Source organism: Oncorhynchus tshawytscha, linkage group LG28, assembly GCF_018296145.1.
Source record: "Oncorhynchus tshawytscha isolate Ot180627B linkage group LG28, Otsh_v2.0, whole genome shotgun sequence".
NCBI lineage: Eukaryota > Metazoa > Chordata > Actinopteri > Salmoniformes > Salmonidae > Oncorhynchus > Oncorhynchus tshawytscha.
In genome coordinates, this window is record NC_056456.1 from 7,253,869 (window position 1) to 7,267,766 (window position 13,898).

The 13,898-nt window shown below is 43.7% G+C and overlaps 1 protein-coding gene across 2 annotated transcripts in view; it reads left to right on the forward strand.

The window, feature by feature from the left end:
• Nucleotides 1–11,126, forward strand: part of LOC112226582 (signal peptide peptidase-like 2B) — a 34,760-nt gene extending 23,634 nt beyond the window's left edge. For both annotated transcript variants that reach the window (XM_042308268.1, XM_024391002.2), the window contains exon 6: nt 10,968–11,126. In XM_042308268.1, the coding sequence (XP_042164202.1) occupies nt 10,968–11,107 (140 nt within the window). In that variant the 3' untranslated portion in view covers nt 11,108–11,126. The remainder of the gene's footprint in view (nt 1–10,967) is intronic.
• The last annotated feature ends 2,772 nt before the right edge of the window (nt 11,127–13,898 follow it).

The following is a 13,898-nucleotide window of genomic DNA, read 5'->3' on the forward strand; positions in this document are numbered from 1 at the left end:
ACGGGGTAAGATCTTGCATGGGGCCCCAGATCGAGGGAGATTATCAGTGGTCTTGTATGTCTTCCATTTCCTAATAATTGCTCCCACAGTTGATTTCTTCAAACCAAGCTGCTTACCTATTGCAGATTCAGTCTTCCCAGCTTGGTGCAGGTCTACAATTTTGTTTCTGGTGTCCATTGACAGCTCTTTGGTCTTGGTCATAGTGGAGTTTGGAGTGACTGTTTGAGGTTGTGGACAGGTGTCTTTTATACTGATAACAAGTGGAGGACAGAGGAGCCTCTTAAAGAAGAAGGTACAGGTCTGTGAGAGCCAGAAATCTTGCTTGTTTGTAGGTGACCAAATACTTATTTTCCACCATAATTTGCATATAAATTCATTAAAAATCCTACAATGTGATCTTCCAGATTTTTTTTCTCATTTTGTTTGTCATAGTTGAAGTGTACCTATGATGAAAATTACAGGCCTCTCTCATCTTTTTAAGTGGGAGAACTTGCACAATTGGTGGCTGACTAAATACTTTTTTGCCGAACTGTATATATATATATCCCTTTCCCAATTTGGGTGACGTCCTCCTTCTCTCTAAGCATTACATCTTTATTGCTAGGCAGGAAATTAAGTGATGCAGACCATAAACTGTTCCTTCTCCCTTAACGTGACCTGACCTCGGCCCCCTTCCCCACATCTCTCCACTCTTATTAGTCCCTGCCACATGTGATTTCCTCCACCATATACATTCCTCCTACAGATAACCATTATCTTCTGGTGTTGACGCTAGACTATAACACTCAATATTTCAATAGGATACCTGATAATTAACACTATTCCAAGTTTAGGAGTCAGAACCCAGAATCCATCAGCACTCACATCTGTAGCCATGAAAGGCTTTGAAAGGCTGGTCATGGCTCACATCAACACCACCATCCTGGACACACTCCAATTTGCATTACGCCCCAACAGATCCACAGATGACGCAATCTCTATTACACTCCAGACTGCCCTCTCCCACCTGGATAAGAGGAATGTTGTTCATTGAATACAGCTCAACGTTCAACACCATAATCCCCTCCAAGATCATCACTAATCTCAGGACCCTGGGACTGAACACCCTCACTCTGGATCCTAGACTTCCTGATTGGCTGCCTCCAGGTGTTGAGGGTGGGCAACAACATATCTGCCTCGCTGACACTCAACATGGGGGCCCCTCAGGGGTGTGTGCTTAGTCCCCTCCTGTATTCTCTGTTAACCCACAACTGCGTGGCCACACACGACTCCAACACTATCATCAAGGCGTTGAGGGTCGCCCCCAGGTGATAAGGGTAGGCAGCAACACATCTGCCATGCTGATCCTCAACACAGGGCCCCCTCAGATGTGCGTGCTTAGTTCCCTCCTGTACTCCCTGTTCACCCACGACTGTGTGGCCAAACATGACTCCAACACCATCATTAAGTTTGCTGACGACACCCAGTGGTAGGCCTGGTCACCGACAATGATGAGACAGCCTGTAGGGAGGAGGTCAGAGACCTGGCAGTGTGGTGCTAGGACAACAACCTCTCCCTCAATGTGAGCAAGACAAAGGAGCTGATCGTAGACTCCAGGAAAGGGTGGGCCGAGCAGAGCACAATTAAGATTGACGGGGCTGTAGTGGAGCGGGTCTAGAGTTTATAAGTTCCTTGGTGTCCACATCACCAATTAACTATCATGGTCCAAACACACTAAGACAGTCATGAAGAGGGCACGACAACACTTTTTCCCCCTCAGGAGATTGAAAAGATTTATCAGGGGTCCCCAGATCCTCAAAAAGTTCTACCGCTGCACCGTCAAGAGCATCTTGACCGGTTGCATCACCACCTGGTGTGGCAACTGCTCGGCATCTGACCGTAAGGCGCTACAGAGGGTAATGCGTACGGCCCAGTACATCACTGGGGCTTCCTACTATCCAGGACCTATACACTAGGCGGTGTCAGAGGAGGGCCCAAAAAATTGTCATAAACTCCAGTCACCCAAGCTATAGACTGTTCTCTCTACTACTGCATGGCAAGTGGTACCGGAGCGCCAACTCTAGGACCAAAAGCCTCCTTAACAGCTTCTACCCCCAAACCATAAAGACTGCTGAACAATTCATCAAATGGCCACCCAGACTATTTACATTGCAACTCCTTTGACTCATCACATACGCTGCTGCTACTGCTTATTATCTATCCTTATCTAGCCTAGTGACTTTACATCCTACCTATATGTACACTGAACAAAAATATAAACGTAACATGTAAAATGTTGGTCCCATGTTTCATGAGCTGAAATAAAACATTCCAGAAGTGTTCCGTATGCACTTAAAGCTTATTTCTTTCATTTTGTGCTCAAATTGGTTTACATCCTTGTTAGTGAGCATGTTTCTTTTGCCAAGATAATCCATCCATGTGACAGGTGTGGCATATCAAGAAGCTGACTAAACAGCATGATCATTACACAGGTGCACCTTGTGCTGGGGACAATAAAAGGCTATTCTAAAATGCACACAACACAATGCCACAGATGTCTCAGTTTGAGGGAGTGTGCAATTGGCATGCTGACAGCAGGAATGTCCACCAGAGCAGTGAATGTTAATTTCTCTACCATAAGCCATCCCCAACGACATTTTAGAGAATTTGGCAGTACGTCCAACTTGCCTCAACTGGTAAAGAACACAATTGCATTTTATCAATGGCAATTTGAATGCACAAAAACACCGTGATGAGATCCTGAGCCCCATTGCGATGTCCATTTTTAAGTTATCTATGACTAGCAGATGCACATCTGTATTCCCAGTCATGTGAAATCCATAGATTAAGGCCTAATACATTTATTTCTGATGACTGATTTCCTCATATGAACTGTAACTCAGTAAAATCGATGAAATTGTTGCATGTTATATTTTTGTTCAGTATACATACTGTATCTACCTCAATTACCTTGTAACCCTGCACATCAATTCAGACCCCTTGACTTTTTCCACATTTTGTTACGTTACAAAAATGTCCTCAATCGAAACACAATACCCTATAATGACAAAGCAAAAACAGGTTTTTAGAAATGTTAGCAAATTCACCTATGGTTTATTCAATTGATTGGACATGATTTGGAAAGGCACACACCTGTCTACATAAGGTCCAACAGTTTACAGTGCATGTCAGCGCAAAAACCAAGCCATGAGGTTGAAGGAATTGTTCATAGAGCTCCAAGACAGGATTGTGTCGAGGCACAGATCTGGGGAAGAGTACCAAAAACTTTCTGCAGCCCTGAAGATCCCCAAGAACACAGTGACCTCCTTCTTAAATGGAAGAAGTTCGGAACCACCAAGACTCTTCCTAGAGCTGTTTCCCCGGCCAAAATGAGCAATAGGGGGAGAAGGGCCTTGGTCAGGGAGGTGACCAAGAACCTGATGGTTACTCTGACAGAGCTCTAGAGTTCCTCTGTGGAGATGGGAGAACCTTCCAGAATGACAACCATCTCTGCAGCACTCCACCAATCAGGCCTTTATGGTAGAGTGGCCAGACAGAAGCCACTCCTCAGCAAAAGGCACATGACAGCCCGCATGGAGTTTGCCAAAAGGCACCTAAAGGACTCTCAGACCATGACAAACAAGATTCTCTGCCTGATGTAACCAAGATAGAACTCTTTGGCCTGAATGGCAAGCATCATGAAGGAAACCAGTCACCACTCATCACCTGGCCAATACCATTACTAGCTGGCTTCCACCCGGTTACTCAACCCTGCACCTTAGAGGCTGCTGCCCTATATACATAGATGAAACCAAGCTTGAACTCTTTGTCTTGAATGCCAAGTGTCACGTCTGGAGGAAACCTGGCACCATCCCTACGGTGAAGCATGGTGGTGGCAGCATCATGCTCTGGGGATGTTTTTCAGTGGAAAGGACTGGCAGACTAGTCAGGATCGAGGGAAAGATGAATGAAGCAAAGTACAGAGATTCTTGATGAAAACCTGCTCCAGAGCGCTTAGGACCTCAGACTGGGGCGAAGTTTTACCTTCCGACAGGACAACAACCCTTAGCACACCGCCAAGACAATGTAGCAGTGGCTTCAGGACAAGTCTCTGAATCCTTGAGTGGCCCAGCCAGAGCCCGGACTTGAACCAGATCGAACATCTCTGGAGAGACCAGAAAATAGCTGTGCAGCTAAGCTCCCCATCCAACCTTACAGATCTTGAGAGGATCTGTAAAGAAGAATGCTAGAAACTCCCAAATACAGGTGTGCCAAGATTTTAGCTTCATACCCAAGAAGACTCGAGGCTGTAACCGCTGCCAAAGGTGCTTCAACAAATTACTGAGTAAAGGGTCTGAATACTTATGTAAATGTGATCTATCCGTTTTTGCTTTGTCGTCAGTATGGGGTATTGGGGGGGGGGACAATTTAATCCATTTGACAATGAGGCTGTAATGTGACAATGTGGAAAAAAATCAAGGGCTCTGAATACTTTCCGAATGCACTGTATATAGCCAAGTTAGCGTTAGTCATTGTGTATTTATTCCTCGTATTTTTATTTTTATTGTTATCCTTGTATTGTTGGGAAGGGCCCATTTAGTAAACATTTCCCTGTTAGTCTACACTGTTGGTTATATGGCAAATACAATTGGATTTACTCTACTCTTGTATCCTGTATTAGTACCAGGTAACACCCATAGTGCCTAATCTAAATCTCATTTAGGGCCAAGAGTTTTCCCTGACCTGGACCTATATCATACAGCATCTTTCTGTGGCGAGATGAAGCTGCTATCTGAACTCGTCCCAGCTTAGCTGACCTGGTCTCTCGCTCTCTGCCTCGCTCTCTGCCTCGCTCTCTGCCTCGCTCTCTGCCTCGCTCTCTGCCTCGCTCTCTGCCTCGCTCTCTGCCTCGCTCTCTGCCTCGCTCTCTGCCTCGCTCTCTGCCTCGCTCTCTGTGTGTGTCAGGTCTGCTGGTAGCCTACTGTCACAGGTTTGACATCCTCATGCAGTCCTCACGGTTCTATTTCCTGGCCTGCACTATCGGTAAGACCAACACATTTTGATTTGCATTATTTTTTTGATTGTCAAATCGACTTTGTAGTCTATAACAGACAATATTTGTTCCAAGCAAGCAGTAACACACCTGATTCACGCTTCCCCTACCTCTTTCACCCTCTCCCTTGCTCCCGCTCTCCGAGTTATGGTATCGGGCTGCTCATCACCTTTGTAGCTCTGGCCCTGATGCAGATGGGTCAGCCGGCCCTGTTGTACCTGGTGCCTTGCACCCTGCTCTCCAGCCTCGCGGTGGCGCTGTGGCGCAAAGAGCTGCCCTTATTCTGGACAGGAAGTGGATTTGTGGTGATTACCAGTTTGATATGAGTGTCGCCGCCGTCTACGGAAAGAAACATGTCTAGTGTTATGTACCAAACTTTAAATTCTAGTTTTACTGTTGAGTACCGTAGCCCCAAAAACTAGATATCGCTTTCTTTGTTCCCCCTGCTCTGCCCTCCCAACCCGTACTGTCATTTTACTGTGGGTTCTTTGCTATAGTCGGCTGCTGAGGGCTCCAGTGTCTATGAATGTCGCTGACAATATCTGATCTGGGCTTGCCTTTATTCTTTACTAGTATAATTATAGTCCTCTGCTGCTAGATACCAGTCAGATTGTCTTACAGTAGATTGTAATGTTGTGGCGTTAGAATAGACGCTATGCATTATAGTGTTTTGGGTCATGAAACACCATTTGGTAGGTAGTTGACAACCCATAGTATTTGGCGGTGACAAGGGAGTACTGTACTTTGTATCTCACCCCTTTTCTCTGAACTGATAATTGTGAACATGTTTCTCAAAGCTACTGGGTTTTGTATCACAAGGTGCTCTTAAGGCTCTTGCTTTCCTCTTAATGTTTCCTCCCCCTCTGTGTGTCAGATCTATCGCTCAATGTACAGCCATACCTCTGCTAACAAGCTGCCCCACTATCTGTGGTCAGGGAGAGAGACGGAGACACACAGAGAGCATGGGCTCCTGAGTTCTTCTGCAAAAACATAAAATTAGAGTTTGATAAATGTAGATAAGTAAAACAAAAATTTGCAAGGACTTATTATAGGATACTAACATCAAAACCTTTATTACAATTCACAATTCCATACCTAAAACCTTGATTTTTGATCAAATTAACTGAATGGACTATTACCAACAAGGACAATCAAGAAGAACTAACTTCTAAATAGTCAAAACCTTCAGAAGAAACACAGCGGAACCTGGAAATACCATCCAACACAAAACTGAGTGAGTAATATTCAGTCTGAACCTCCTTTCTGAAGCTAAACAGTAAAATACTGTCTCTAGGTCATTTTATTATATAAAGCTTAATCATTAAGGCTATCAAGCTGCCAGGAAAGAATCTGACTGAAATTAGCACTGAAGTGTAAAGTGAGAGATGTGAACTTTTAGCCTAACAATGGCAGGAGAGTTTCACAGCCCCCCCCCCACCCCCTCCATCTGTGCAGAGAAAAAAAAACATCTCTCAAACTTCTCACCTACTCCCATTGCCTGCTGCACTGCTGCTTGGATTCCACCTGGCGATCTGTTCGCCGTCTCCCTGGCCTGTCTCCCCCTGTCTGGTACAGGTACCCCCACCACACTCCCCCTTCTCTCCCGAGCTTTCGATCGCCTCCAGCACACATGGACTGTTGGGGCAAGTGACTCTGAACTTACAATGGCTAGCCCCAAGGTATATTTTTCTCTTATGCTTTATGATATTTGCCTCATGACTCCTGTGTGCTTTGTTGACTATGAACTTGCTTGTTTACTTAACTGTGGGACAATCTGTGTGTTCCCACACTCGGGACTCTCTATTGCAGGGCTGTCCAACCCTGTTCCTGGAGAGCTACCATCCTGTAGGTTTTTGCTCCAACCCTAATCTAGCGCCCCTGACTAATAATGAGCTGGTTGATAAGCTGAATCAGGTTAGTTACAACTGGGGTTGAAAACCTACAGGAGGGTAGCTCTCCAGGAACAGGTTTGGACAGCCCTGCTCCATTGGTTACGCAGACTTTTGGCCTCCCATCCTATGCTAACCACCTCTCGCCGGCTTTGTATTCATGTTACCTGATGAAATTTCTGTAGAATATTATCTTTTTACCATCTAATGAACATTCAAATGTTCTAAGTCAACACTGCAGAGCTCTCCCTGTCCTCAGCCGTGCCCTAGTTGTATTACTGCTGGGGTTTTTTCTGGAAAACATGCATGTACACCCTGGCCCATCTACTGTTGCTAGCCCCAATTCTGACTTGTGCTCTGCTTCACTGATGTCTGCTCTCGTAAAAGCCTAGGTTTTCTGCACGTTAACACTAGAAGCTTTTTTACCTAAAATGTATCAATTGAAAGTGTGGGTTCACTGATGCAATCCAGATGTGTTGGTCATTACTGAGACGTGATTAAGGAAGACTGTTTTGAACACTAATGTTAACCTTTTTCGGCAAGACAGATCTTCCAAAGGTGGTGGAGTGGCAATCTTTACCAAGGAATACCTTTAGTGCTCGGTTGTCTCCACCAAGTCGATCCCCAATCAATTTCATTTGCTGGTTTTAGCTCTTTGTTGACTGTTGCTGGGTGTTTTTGTCCACCATCAGCACTGGCCTGTATCCTAAATGCCCTTACACTAAGTTTGAATCTGTCCTGCTAGGTGACCTAAAACTGGGATGTGCTTAAACCACCTGACCAAGTCCTAAAGCAATGGGACTCCCTAAATTTTTCTCAAATCCTACCAATCCTACAAAGTATGACTCCAAACACCCAGAAAAGGCTACTCTCCTTGATGTTATCCGTACAAATAATCCTGATAGGTATCAGTCTGGTGTTTTCTGTGATGACCTTAGTGATCACTGTTTTACAGCCTGTGTAATGGCTGCTCAGTGAAACGACTTGTCATAGACGCTTGCTAAAAAACTTTAATGAGCAAGCCTTCCTTCATGAGCTGGCCTCTGTATATTGGTATAGAATCAGCTTGATCCCCTCTGTCGAAGGCGCTTGGACCTTATTTTTTATTTATTTTCAGGGGTATCGTTAACAAATATGCGCCCATAAAGAAACTGAGAATTCAACAGGTTCAGCCCCTGGTTCGACCATGATCTGGTAGAGTTACACTCCACCTCAAGAATGCCATTTAGCAAATCGCTTGGCCCACACATACTCGGGCTGACTGGCTCTCGTTCAGGCAAACTAGAAAAGTGCACTCAGGCTATCCGGAAGGCCTTAGTTGGTTACTTTAAGGATCAGTTCTCTCTATGGGTCTAACCCCAAGAAGTTCTGGAAAACTGTTAAAGACCTGGAGAATAAACCCTCCTCACAGCTGCCCATGTCCCTTAAAATTGACGATGTGGTTGTTACAGACGAGCACATGGCTGAGCTCTTTCATCACCACTTGATTAAGTCAGGACCTATTTGTCTCTGGCATGCCTCCTTGCCCATCCAATATTTCCTCATCTCCCACCCCTTCTGATGCGACTATCCCTGATGCTCCTCTCTCTTTCCCCTGCCCTGCTACGAAGTTTCTCCCTGCAGGCGGGGTGTTAAAGGAGCTCCTTAAGCTTGACCCCCAAAAAATATCTGGTTCAGATGGTTTAGACCCTTTCTTCTTTAAGGTTGCTGCCCCTATCACCGCCAAGCCTATCTCTGACCTTTTTAACCTGTCTCTCGTCTCTGGGGAGGTTCCCATTGCTTTGAAGGCAGCCACAGTGTGTCCTTTATTTAAAGGGGAGATCAAGCTAATCCTAACTTTTATAGGCCTATTTCTATTTTGCCCTGTTTATCAAGTGTTGGAAAAACTTCTCAATAATCAACTGACTGGCTTTCTTGCCCTGTTCAACCCCATCTAGAATATTCTCTCGGGTATGCAATCTGGTTTCCGCTCAGGTTATAGATGTGTCACTGCAACCTTAAAGGTCCTCAATGATGTCACCATTGCCCTTGATTCTAAGCAATGTTGTTACGGTAGACCATTCTATTCTTGTGGGCCAGCTAAAGAGTATTGGTGTCTCTGAGGAGTATTTGGCCTGGTTTGCTAACTACCTCAGAGTGCAGTGTATAAAGTCAGAACATCTGCTGTCTCAGCCACTGCCTGTCACCAAGGGAGTACCCCAAGGCTTGATCCTAGGCCCCACACTCTTCTCAATTTACATCAACAACCTAGCTCAAGCAGTAGGAAGCTCTCTATTCCATTTATATGCAGATAGTTTTATACTCAGCTGGCCCCTCCCCGGATTTTGTGTTAAACGCTCCACAACACAGTTTCTTATTGTCTAACAAGCTTTCTCTGCCCTTAACCTTGTTCTGAACTCCTCCAAAACAAAAGTCATGTGGTTTGGTAAAGATAATTCCCTCCTCCCACAGGTGTTATTACTACCTCTGAGGGTTTAGAGCTTGAGGTAGTCACTTCATACAAGTACTTGGGAGTATGGCTAGATGGTACACGGTCCTTCTCAAAACATATCAAAGCTGTAGGCTAAGGTTAAATCTAGACTTGGTTTCCTCTATCGTAATCACTCTTTTACCACAGCTGCCAAACTAACCCTGATTCAGATGACCATCCTACCCATGCTAGATTATGGCGACATCATTTATAGATTGGCAGGTAAGGGTGCTCTCGAGCGGCTAGATGTTCTGATAGGACACATCACACTGCACTCTACACTTCTCTGTAAACTGGTCATCTCTGTATACCTGTTGCAAGACCCACTAGTTGATGCTTATTTATAAAACCCTTTTAGGCCTAATTCCCCCCATCTGAGATATCTACTGCAGCCCTCATCCTCCACATACAACACCTGTTCTGCCAGTCACATTCTGTTAAAGGCCCCCTAAGCACACACATCCCTGGGTCGCTCCTCTTTTCAGTTTGCTGCAGCTGGCGACTGGAGCGAGCTGCAACAAAACAATCAAACTGGACCGTTTTATCTCCATCTCTTGATTCAAAGACTCAATCATAGACACTCTTACTGACAGTTGTGGCTGCTTCGCGTGAGGTATTGGCTGTACCTTCTTGCCCTTTGTGCTGTTGTCTGTGCCAAATGTTTGTACCATGTTTTGTGCTGCTATGTTGTCATCTTAGGTCTCTCTTTATGTAGTGCTGTGTGTTTTGTCCTATATATTTTTATTTTTAATCCCAGCCCCCGCCTCCTCAAGATGCCCTTTGCGTTCTGGTATGTCGTCATTGTAAATAGGAACAAGTTCTTAACTGACTTGCCTTGTTAAATAAACAAAAAATGTGGTTTAAAGATGTCTCCTCTCTAACACCCAGGAAGCTCAGAATTTAAACTCCCATTAGAGAGCTCTGCAAATGTTATGGATATGGAGTTTTGCTGAGCAACTCTCAACTCTTTTTTTTTTACTCCTATTACGGCCAGTATGTACTTCCAAAAAGGGTCTAAAAAAATATACAAGAAACCTTTAAAAAAAAAAATCTTCAGTACCTTCAATGTATTCTGCTGTTGTAGACTTCTGACCTGTGCATTGCAGTAATGAGTGATTGGAGGAGCCAAATAGGCTTTTTTTAGGCCTTTTTTGGAAGTACATACTGGCCGCAACAGGAGTAAATGAAGATACTCCTAAATGAAGATACTCTCAACGAAACTCCATATTTGGTGAGGAACAAACATAACTCTTGCGGAGCTGTCTAATGGGAGTTTGAATCAGATGTTCCTGGGCGTTAGAGACACCTACTCATAGTCAAAATCTTTAATGCGCAGATACTAGAGCACTAACAAGCTTCCTATAAGTTACACACTCCTCCTGTCAGTGGGTTGCTGTGATAATAGAAATACAATGAAGGCTTTATTTAGTCCATTGATCTAGAATTGACTTGACAGAGGAATGGCAGTATATGTTTTGGTATTCTGCATAAACTGTCGTGTGCTTATTGTTGTCTCAGACTAGCTCCACAGTGGTCTGATGTTTCTCCTCTATTTGTCCCGCCCAACTTCCCATAGTTCTGCAACCAATCAACTGTACGCAAACCCAGGACCACCCAGAGAGGAGCCCCTCACCAATCCTGAACTACAAGGTCCTGAAGCAGAGTGAGGACCCACTTCAGGACATACCCCCTCCAGAGGCCAGCAAATCAGAATAAAGTATTTCTAGGATGCCAATTTCTTATTCATTTAGTTTCTATTGTTTGTTTTTTTTACAAAGGTTCTCAATGGAACTCTATACATTCGTAACAGACAGAAATTCTGAACATTTCAGTGCACTTGGTGCACAAGAGGAGAGGAGGATGGATGAAAGGATGAGCGGGAGGGAGGGCACCCAACCTACAGTAGTTGTTCTTCATATCCTTGGGGTTGCAGGATCAGCAATGGGAGTCCTGGTAAATGAGCCAGACGTGACCCAGGCTAAACAACACCAAGCCAGTCTGGGACAGGCAAAGAGCACAATATAGCTTCAATGGAAATTCTAACCAAAAGGAAGAGAGACCTGATACTTCAAACAACTTAATTATAAGATTTGCAAAAACGGAGCAGTTAACTTCTTGGATATAGGGGGCGCTCTTAATTTATGGATAAAAAAACGTGCCTGTTTTAAGCGCAATATTTTGTCACGAAAAGATGCTCGACTATGCATATAATTGGCAGCTTTGGAAAGAAAACACTCTGTTTCCAAAACTGCAAAGATATTATCTGTGAGTGCCACAGAACTCATGCTACAGGCGAAACCAAGATGAAACTTCAACCAGGAAATGGGCAGAATTTTTGAGGCTCTGTTTTCCATTGTCTCCTTATATGGCTGTGAATGCGCCAGGAATGAGCCTGCCCTTTCTATCGTTTCTCCAAGGTGTCTGCAGCATTGTGACGTATTTGTAGGCATATCATTGGAAGATTGGCCATAAGAGACTACATTTACCAGGGGTCCGCCCGGTGTCCTTTGTCTAAATTGGTGCGTAATCTACAAGCTGCACGCAGTCATCCAGTGATTGAGAGGAGAGAGGCTTTCAACGAACGATATATCATGAAGAGATATGTGAAAAACACCTTGAGGATTGATTCTAAACAATGTTTACCATGTTTCAGTCGATATTATGGAGTTAATTTGGAAAAGTTTTGGCGTTTTGATGACTGATTTCGTTTTTTTTTTTGGTAGCCAAACGTGACGCACCAAACGGAGCGATTTCTCCTAAACAAATAATCTTTCAGGAAAAACTGAGCATTTGCTATCTGAGAGTCTCCTCATTGAAAACATCTGAAGTTCTTCAAAGGTAAATGATTTTATTTGAATGATTTTCTGGTTTTTGTGAAAATGTTGCCTGCTGATGCTAACGCTAAATGCTACGCTAGCTATCAATACTGTTACACAAATGCTTGTTTTGCTATGGTTGAGAAGCATATTTTGAAAATCTGAGATGACAGTGTTGTTAACAAAAGGCTAAGCTTGAGAGCTAGCATATTAATTTCATTTCATTTGCGATTTTCATGAATAGTTAACGTTGCGTTATGGTAATGAGCTTGAGGCTGTATTCATGATCCCAGATCCGGGATGGCTCGACCCAAGAAGTTAAGTCACTCAATTGTGCAGATTTTGGAGCCCAACGAACAGTGGGGTCTCAGCTTTTATATGAAAGTACAACCTCTTGGCAGATGTGTGTAATATAGGGCGGGGAACTGTGTGTAAAAGATTAGTTTGTCTGTGCAGGTTAAGATAGACGAGTAATCCCTCGTGCTAACTGCATTTGCCACAGCTCACACCGTGCTCATTTCTGCAAGTTTCCACACAGCTGAATTCTGGCAAATAGATAAAACGTGATGTCTCATGCTGCGTTTGCACCCAAACGGCTCTGAGCTGTCGACAAGATTGTATCAGGGGGAAAAAACACTAGCATATAACAATAGACACTTCTCTAAGTAAAAAGTATGTCTAATTTTCTCACCACACACTATGCCAAAGTCTTGTTCACTACTCAGCTATTCCAATCGGACATGAGGAAGGTTGGAAATAAAGGTTTACGCTAACCAACACCACCTGGCCCATCCATATGAGTTAGACCCCCGTGACTGAAATTGAGTCAGACCATTAGATGGCCTACTCTGCCCTGTTCAACCCCATATGTGGTTGCCGATTATGTTCATGCATCTCCCATGTAGTCAGCCTGAGTCGCATGACACATGACCTGTCCTGCTCAACACCCCACCCTCAACACCATCCTGTTCAGTTTGCCCCCCCCCAAAAAAACAAAAACAACTCTATGCAGAAAAGCATTCAATAATTTTTTAGTCCCATTGAATCTCTTTTTTTAAGGGAGGCCTGGCAGCCATTATAATCTACACTACTAGAAGGTCAATATGTGCATTCTAAATTACACTCATGTATTCTCAACCAGCCAAAAGGTATATGATAATAATGATTATTGATTTTGGGCACAAAGGGACACTTTCCTAGTGGACTAAAAAGCAAGCTTTGTGGAGAATCTTCATGTAAAGTGTTTATAAATCCAGAATAAGACTTAATCTGTGTTTGGGAAATCTTCCCAAATATATATATATATATATATATATATATATATATATTTTTTTTTTTTTTAAATCTTAGCTTGCTATGGGTTTGGTTTGATCCAGGCTGTTTTATATAAATTTAAGGTTGTCCCCACTCTTTTTCCAGAGTGCTATAGCACGATTGAAAGGCAACGTTCCCGCTGCATTCACGGTAAACGCTGTATATAAATGGCTCAATCTGAAATTACCTTTATTTCAAGTACACAATAGTGCTGAACTTCAGCAATACGGATTGAATCAAACCCCCTACCTAGATTGACCGATTTGTTTATAATATTCAATATTGTCTTAAATGGGTTTTGGCCTTGTATGTCTGTGCATATTGCTTTATGAAGACAGAGTGCTGTGTTAGTTTGTTTCTTAATTAAACTATGATAA